The sequence below is a fragment of the Dama dama genome, chromosome 12, assembly GCF_033118175.1.
Source record: "Dama dama isolate Ldn47 chromosome 12, ASM3311817v1, whole genome shotgun sequence".
Classification (NCBI taxonomy): Eukaryota; Metazoa; Chordata; class Mammalia; order Artiodactyla; family Cervidae; genus Dama; species Dama dama.
In genome coordinates this window covers 16,355,281-16,364,242 of record NC_083692.1, presented here as the reverse complement: position 1 = coordinate 16,364,242, position 8,962 = coordinate 16,355,281, and the positions used below count along the sequence as shown (strand labels likewise).

At 43.3% G+C, this 8,962-nt stretch overlaps 1 protein-coding gene across 4 annotated transcripts in view; it reads left to right on the top strand.

Annotated features, from left to right (window-relative positions):
* The first annotated feature begins 1,473 nt into the window (after positions 1–1,473).
* Positions 1,474–8,962, top strand: part of GPATCH2L (G-patch domain containing 2 like) — a 60,043-nt gene continuing 52,554 nt past the window's right edge. For 3 of the 4 annotated variants that reach the window (XR_009695051.1, XM_061156557.1, XM_061156559.1), the window contains exons 1-2: positions 1,474–1,555; positions 3,758–4,433. Coding sequence is in view for 3 of the 4 variants with exons in the window: in XM_061156557.1 (XP_061012540.1) it covers positions 3,772–4,433 (662 nt within the window). In the remaining variant the exon portion in view is untranslated. The remainder of the gene's footprint in view (positions 1,556–3,757; positions 4,434–8,962) is intronic. The other variant, XM_061156558.1, reaches the window with a different exon arrangement.

Here is an 8,962-nt window from a genome sequence, read left to right as displayed (position 1 = left end):
TAAAGCCCATAAATTTATCCAGATTTCTTTAGTTTTTACCAAATATCCTTTTTCTATTCCAGTATCACATCAGGATACAATATTACATTTACTTGGCATGTCTCCATAAGCTCCTTTTGGCTGTGGCAGTTTCTCAGACTTTGTCTTTGAAAATCTTGACAATTTTGAGGAATACTGGTCAGACATTTTGTAGAATGTCCCTCATGTGGGGGCTGTTCACACTTTTCCTTTCATTGAGACTGGGACTATGAGTTTTAGAAGGAAAGTATCACAGAGATAAAAAGCCATTTTTGTCATATCATTGGTAGTGCACATACTATCATCATGATTTATCACTGTTGATAATAACCTTGATCACCTGACTGAGGCAGTGCTTGTTTAGTTTCTCCACTGTAAAAGTTACTCTCTTTCGCCCCCTTTTCACATGGCACTCTTCATAAGGAAGTCACTGCACAGTCCACATTTAGAATGAGGAATTAGGCCTCATGGTGGAGTATCTATAAAAATTGTTTAGAATTCTACACCAAAGACTTACCTCTCCTTCCCCACTTATACATTTATTTGTATAAGTGATTCATTTACCCCAGTTTGACTATGGATGTTACCTTTCAGTTTAGTTCAGTCCAGTCGCTCAGTCCTGTCTGACTCTTTGCGACCCCATGGACTACAAGGCCTCCCTGTCCATCACCAACTTCTGGAGTTTACTCAAACTCATGTCCCTTGAGTTGGTGATGCCATCCAAGCATCTCATCCTCTGTCATCCCCTTCTCCTCCCGCCTTCAATCTTTCCCAGCATCAGGGTCTTTTCCAATAAGTCAGTTCTTCACATCAGGTGGCCAAAGTGTTGGAGTTTCAGCTTCAGCATCAGTCCTTTCAGTGAATTTTCAGGACTGATTTCCTTTAGGATGGACTGGTTGGATCTCCTTGCAGTCCAAGGGACCCTCAAGAGTCTTCTCCCACACCACAATTCAAAAGCATCAATTCTACACTTCAAGTTATAATCCAGTACTACTTTTTTGTTACTCAAGGCAAAGTGCATCTTTAATAGTCTAACTCACTACGACGCTATCCTGCCAAAGGCTGTACAACTCCCACAGTTAGGAAATGAAGATTCATTTCCCTAACTTCCACACGCTTGTATAAAGCCGGTCAGCAAGCAAGGACAAGGCCCACGCCCCTCCCTAGGGCCCATTTTCCTGACGTCTCCAAGGCAGACAAGGCCTGCACGGGGTAGGCTCTTCCCCAAGATGGGCACCTCAGCGCCACGGTCCGGTCAACCCCGGTCATTGGTCTGCCCCCAAAACACCACCGATCCTGACCTCCTCGCCTTCCTTCCGGGTTTTCGTTGCCCCCAGCGTCCCACGGGACGGAAGTGGGAGGGGCTGCTGGCAGGAAGCGCCGTGCTGGGGCGGGGCCTCCCGCGCCGCCAAGTTCCTCCCATCCCGCTGCCGCCCCACCCCTCCGGCCCAGACCGGAAATGAGGTCAGAGAGGAAAGCTCGGGCGGGGAGACTCGGCCCCTCAAGCGGCGGCCTTTGGAGGTGGCTGCGGCTGCGGGTGAGGGGGACTGGACATGAGAGGGTCGGGGTCGCGGGAGTCGGCGCCATCGGGGTTCCGGGCTCTGGGCCGCGGCGCAGCCACCGGGGGCGTCAGGGGGGCGGCAGAGGCTGGCGGGAAGGGGTGAGGTTGGCGGGCCTTGTTTTTCAGGGCCCATCTACCCCCGAATCCGAGGGGGATGAGGGTTTCGGGCCATCTGCTAGGCGACAGTCATCTTCTCTCTCCTCTACTTTCTAGCTCTTTTGGGGCTGGCGACAGGGTTTGGTGTCCCGAGCTGTGGTCGCCGTCGTCCTCGGGGGCGGGCCCCTGACGTGGGGGGAGAGCCCTTGGAAACACATTTTTTTCCCCTCATAGATGTGGTCATGTTGCGACCCCTGGCACGGAGGGAGTTTAGATCGCCAGGGCTTGCATCTTGGCAGTTTCTGCCCTGGAAGAGCTGACTCCCTGCTCCTCGGTCGCAACTGATAAGTTCCCTCCTGTCTTCCCCCGCCCCAACCCGGTCTCCACCTACACGACCCTGCCCCTGCCTGCCCTTTTTTTTTTTTTTTTTTTAACTTCTGCTGGTTTCTGGTCCCTTCCTTTGCGCGACTCGGACAGCCTTGCCTCTCCCCGAGTGCTTGCTTGCCTGGCCTCGGATCCTCTCGGACGATGCATCCAGGGAGGGTGGGAGTTCCAGGGTTCTTCTGTCACCTGCTGTTCCAATTTTTGCAGTCTTTGAAAGGCTGGCATCCGACTGCGCAGGCAAGGCATTCAGCTTCTAGTTGTTTGGTAACTTCGTTCCGTGTTAAAGTTTGTACAGTTTTACCCGAGTTTTTAAAGCAGGATTTCTCAATGAGGGAAATAGATAAGTGCGTCCCTGCTACCTATTTGGTTTTTAGGGATAGTTGTCTCTCCAAACCCCCGTCATGGCATTTTTAAACTACTTACTGCTTAAGTGAGTGTGGCTTTTGACACTTTGAGAAGTTTTGTTTGGTTGGTGGTTTTGGAACAAGGTGTCGCCATTGCTCCTCCTGCCTTTGAGTTGGTTGGCATGGGGATGGCATGAAAATAGGTTTTTAGAAAGTCCTTTGCAAAATGTAAACTGTGTGAACGGAAATACTGTCTGAGAGTGGCACCATAGAGTTTTAAGTTCTAATTATTGTCTTGAAATAGGTTGAACTTTTAACGGCTAGGGAAAAAGTGCTAGTTTAACAAGTATTTATTTAGGTGTACGAAGTATGTTACACATTTCCCTTTAAAAAAGGCGTTTTGAAAATTGTTCCTCCTGCTCTCTGCCTCTGGAAGGTTTGCCTCTGAAGTGATCCCTGAAGTATGATGGTTTTGACAATAATGAGTTGAAAAATAGGAAATTTTGGAAAGCTGTTACCTAGAAATCTTAGAGACTGCACTCATTGTCATTTCAGCCTCAGTTACATCCTGTTTCTGTGTGAACATCCTGTTTCTGTGTGATTGTCTGGCACCAAAGCACGGAATTTGGATGACCACTTTACTTTCTGAAGGAGAGTGAGAAGAACTTAAAAGTTGCTAATTATTCACAAGTTTATGACATACTCTTTAAAGCTCTTTACTTCATAGCCTCTGGATGGTAGCTGGAACCAGAGTGAGTGCAAACCGTCTTTTATTTTTTTTCCCCCCTGCGCACTACACACCTGGGTCACTACAAATTCTTGGATCACCAAAGCTGCAGGCAGCCCTCTGTAGAGTGCATCACTAGGTGGTTTTTCTGTTCCTGCCAGAACACTTCTTATTAGGGACCCAAGACTATAGAACAGTCTTTTCATCTATGGTTTTGAAGTTGAGTGTTTTTCTGTTTCTGTCTAATGAGACATTCTCTAAACCTTTTAGATCTCATCATCAGGTAATTTTGTTGAGCAAGTTTAATTGGGAAAAGGGAGCGATTTATTCCCCTGAGTTTGCTTATTTTTTCTAATAACCCACTTGTCATCTGGTGAGTATTTTGAGCTTTCATGCTTAAGAACATGATGGCTATAGGCATTTAACAAGGGCCAGACACCTATTTTTAGTGACTTAATGGAGCATGGATGGTAGGAATATAATCTTAAGTGTAGCCAGGTGAACACAGGTTAATTTTCTATAGATGGAGTGGACTCTGCAGTGCCACAATCTATTAAAAAATTATCCTAAAGCAACAGATCCTATTCAGTCTTTCTCTTGTCTTCTTTTCTTCTGAACCTCCTTTAGGTAGATGTGGCCTCATGGATGAGCTGGTTCATGACTTAGCCTCAGCCTTAGAGCAGACATCTGAGCAGAATAAGCTTGGTGAGCTCTGGGAGGAGATGGCTCTGAGCCCGCGGCAGCAGAGGCGGCAGCTTCGCAAACGGAGAGGCCGGAAGCGCCGTTCAGACTTCACTCACCTGGCAGAGCATACCTGCTGCTACAGTGAGGCCTCCGAGTCCAGTCTGGATGAGGCTCTCAAGGACTGTCGAGAAATGGCCCCGGTCACCAATTTCAGTGACTCTGATGACACGATGGTAGCCAAACGGCACCCAGCTCTCAACGCCATTGTTAAGAGTAAGCAGCATTCTTGGCATGAATCTGACTCCTTTACTGAAAATGCACCCTGTCGACCGCTCAGGCGCCGGCGGAAGGTGAAGCGAGTGACGTCAGAGGTGGCCGCCAGCCTTCAGCAGAAGCTCAAAGTGTCGGATTGGAGCTATGAGAGAGGCTGCAGGTTCAAGTCGGCCAAGAAGCAGCGTCTGTCCCGCTGGAAGGAGAATACTCCCTGGACCTCATCAGGTCACGGGTTGTGTGAATCAGCAGAAAACAGGACTTTCCTAAGCAAAACGGGAAGGAAAGAAAGGATGGAGTGTGAAGCAGATGAACAAAAACAGGGCTCTGATGAGAACATGTCAGAATGGTGAGATCTCCCTTACTAAGTCAAAAGATTTTCCTGATTAAATCCACAGTCTTGATTTCAACTTTTTTTCAAACCAGCCTCTGATACACTGACTTTGTAGCTTTCTTTTAACCAGTCAGGTTGTGTTTATCTCTGGCTTCATGATCCTGTTACCCTATATCAAGAAGGCTATATTTTATAGCAACACATTTATTTCTGAAAGTCATTTAAAATGTGTACCTCAAATGCATAACCGAGAGTTTTATTTTTAAAACATTTTGCCGCTCTTTATGCCATGCAGTTCATACATACATAACTATTCTTTATGTATAGTTATGCTGAAGCAGGGCCTCAGCAGAGATACGTGTATGTGTGTGTGCGCGTGCGCACGTGTGCGGGAGAGAAAATGCCGGTGCCAGGCATATGGAATTTATAAATGTTCTTGGTAAGCTGCCTTTACCCATTAAGAATCATGGCTTTAGATAGTAATATTTCTGGGCTCTATTTGTGTTCTCTACTGCTTACAGTTTAACTGTATTGAGTTTATTTTAATGGCTGACATTCAAGTTGTCGAAACACATGGTAGACTTTGAAAATAACAGTACTGAATCCCATTAGTCTTATACCAAATGTCATTGAGCCAGCAAAATTTGTCTCTGATGGGTGCATTCTTAAAATGTCAGTGTAGTTTTGGGTGACTTTTAAATTTTTTACCTCTCAAATAGGTAGTCTTAGAAACATCGATACTCCCCAGCTTGATGCTTTAATTTTGTTATTAATATTAATATTGTTATGAATATTAATGTGTGGTGTCTGTTTCTCCATGCTGATGCTGTTGGTGTTTTGGGTGAGGCAGTTCTTTGTGATGAGGGATGTCCCATGTTTGGCATCCTATGTAGTTCTCACCACCCTTCATAGTATCAAAACAAATGCCTTCATGGATGCTCCCTCGTAGGGTTGAGTACTCTCAATTGAGGACCAGTGTATTACTGTTACTATTGTGGTCTAGTCACTAAGTTGTGTCCTACTCTTGTGATCCTATGGACTGTAGTCTGCCAGGCTGCTCTGTCCATGGGATTCTCCAGGCGAGAATACTGGAGTGGGTTGCCATTTCCTTCTCCAGAGGATCTTCCCGACCCGGAGTTGAACCCAGGTCTCCTGCATTGCAGGCAGATTCTTTATCGACTGAGCTATGAGGGAAGCCCTTAACAGTGTTAGTTAGCATTTATTAAGCACTAACTGTGTGGCAGGCCCTGTACTGTTGTGCAGAACATATATTCTTTTTTAATGTTCACAACTCCCCTGTCTGATAGGGACCACTGTTTGTATTTTATAGACGAGGAAATAGAGCTTATAAGTGTGGAGATAATTTGCCCAAGGTCATCTAGTAGCAAAACTGGGAATCAAACCTAATTCCATAGCTCATAAGTAACCACTGTGTTTCATTGCTCTTTGAGCTTGCTTTTTCCATGGCACTTTTCTGTCTCAGCTTAACTTTTACAACTGATAGAACAGATGATCTTTCTTAGGGTTTTGCTTCTTCTGACATTTGTCTGAAAAACAAAGGTGTAAATCTTAGGAACTTGAAGGTGAGACTTTGTCAGGAATAGGAAAAGCTGTTCAGGTCTGTATGCCTGTACCTTTCATGGATGGTTTTTAATCTAGCTTTAAAATTTTTTCTTACTAACTTTATGTTTGCTAGGCTGTGCAACTAGGTGGGGCTTCCCAGGTGGCTTAGTGGTAACGAACATCCCTGCCAGTGCAGGAGATGCAAGAGACACGGGTTTGATCCCTGGGTCGGAAGGATCCCCTGAAGAAGGGAATGGCAACCTGCTCCAGTACTCTTGCCTAGAAAATCCCATGGACAGAGGAACCTGGTGGGCTACAGTCCATAGGGTTGCAGAAAGTCGGACTTGGTAGGCTTATAATTTGCCTCTCCTGATTTTCCTTCACTGTATATTCTAGGGCCTTTCTACCCAATTTAAATGTATGATTTTGGATTATAAACCCCCCTTTTTTTTTTCTCATCATGCTATATTTAATCAGACAAGAAATGCTTAGTTAACTTGTATCCTTTCATAATGGTGAAACTCTCAATTGAGGTGTTCAAGTTTGTTTCAATATCAAGCTTACATACCAAATAATAATCATCTTACTATTAAGAATGACAATTAAAGAAACAACAACAGCTTTTTGGGATGATATTTTCGGGTGTATGTATTTCTTCCCCAGAGTTTTTTGTTAAACTGTGACTTAATTGTGTGTGTGAGTGACTGTTAACTCTGTCTTCTCTAAGATCACAGCCCAAGTGTGGTTGCAGATACAGAGCCTGTAACTTTGCAGTGAGGCACTTCAGTCTTTCTAGGTCCTTCTTACCCCAGATACATCTGTCACATGTTATAGTCAGATTGTGACAATACATATCTAGTTATCTGCGAGCTTGGGTAAATTGAAGTAGGCAGTAGTTCTTAGGAAATTCTTCTCTTCAAATTGAGGAGACCTGTTCCCACATTGGTGCTATCTTCCTGGCCCATAACTTCAGAGTTCTTTCAAAGAACAAGAGACACCAAAATCCTTGTAGCTAAGGGAATGTTGGGTGGAGAAGTAGCAGATATAGAATGAGAAAAATTCTTTAGAGTGTATTTAGGAGTCTTCAACTCACCTTGACTGATGCTGATTCATCTTAGTTACAAGCAGATGTGCTTTGTATTTTTCCCCTCCTAAATATACTCTATGAGGAAGGAAGGTGATTCTTTTTTTTTGGGGGGTGCATGCCTTGTGACATGTGGGGTCTTAGTTCCTTGAACAGGATCCTGTGTCCCCTGCAGTGAAAGTGCAGAGTCTTAACTGCTGGACCACCAGGAAAGTCTCATGGTGATTCTTAGTTATTCTTTGACTGCACATTATGTTCTGCCTGTCAACAGTAAATTGGAACCAAAATCTCTGCCTTAGATTATTAAACACACCCTATAAACAGGACTAGCATTAGCATATGTTTTAAGTAGGCAGTAATTCATGATTTAGATGTTATACTGTCTTGGTGAGTTGATTCTATCAAAATTTTTCAACCTTTTTTCTGCGTTGAAAGAAATCCTTTTAAGAATCCTCTTGGTTATTACTCTGTCATAAATCTGCTTGGATGTGCCAGTTTGCATACAGATCAAAGTGTAGAACTTTATATCAGTGTTTTTGAGGGTTGGCAGAATATATGATCCAGTTTGTAAAATTGTTAGGATGAAGATGATCATTAAGCTTTACTTTGCCTAGTAAATAGATAGTTTTTTTAAAAAGCATATATTAGGTGTTTCAGGTTTGAAAATCTATGTCTCGATCAGAGAACTTTATTTCTGCTTTCCTTAAAATTTATACTTACAAATGTAGAGTAGTTTTAAATTTAACCTATAATTCTTTTTGCTTTTCTGTTTCTCTTCTTTTTTCACTTCTGTACCAACCAATCCCTCAAGAGTTCTGAGGGACTGAAAGTGGTTATGATGTAAAAAGCTCAATTATTATTTTAATATTTTTCCATCCGTGTGTGTTCCGTTCTAGAATGGATCAACTCTTTTGTAAAATTACTTTCTACTGATCTTTATTCAAATTGTCTGTACAGTGACTATTAATTAGGTGAGTCATAGCCCAATTTTGCTTTATTCTTCACTAACATCATTCATTTTTTCCCCTTGAATATAATTTAGCTTCTTTTCTTTTGTAAGTGAATTGGTTTGGTGGTGGCCTGAAGTTGCAGTCAGGAGCCTTCCTAAGGTGATGTATTAGAAGCCAATCTCACAGGAAAGAAAATATTCTCTTCTCTTGGAAGCCAAATGACAGAGATAGAGTGCTAAACCTCCCCCCTCCTGTTCTAGCCCAAGCTGACCTTCTGCGGCCCCTTGGTGCCTCTTGTTTTCTTATTTTTATAGAAAATCAATATCCCTTCTGACACAAATAATAGCTCAGAAGCAAGAATAAATGGTGGAAAGCTGAGATCTCTGTCCATCACCTCTCACTTTAACTCTCCCAAACTCTTTTTAATTATGAGCATGCTTTGCTCCAGGTGTTTGCAACAGTGAAATTGCTAAATGAGGACCATTTTAACCAAAGATTGGGTGATCAATAACACTCTATAGCAGTAGCTTGTTGGATCAATAGCATTCATTATTTCATGGTTAAGGTAAGTAGCCTCCTTTGCAAGTGGAGGTCATTAATCAGGGGTTTACTGGAGCTGTGGAAAAAACTATATGTGGTAGGTTGAGGATGTTCTGTTTTCTATTCTGTAAATAGGGATGCTGACCAAGAGGATATTTACCATTGTTGCCGTTGTACCGTCACATTTGAGAGTATTGCATAGCTGGCACAGTGTGCTTACATAGATTTATTCAAAGCTCTGCTACTATATGCTAAGGAATAACTGGGGGGGGGGGGTGGGAAAACAACTTGGGAGGTGGGTTTAATGTTACATTATTGTATTTAAAGATCTGTCTCTTAAATGTTATGATTATTCTGTGACTCTAGAGGAAGGAACTAGAATTCATAGATACAAAGTGCAGGGTGTG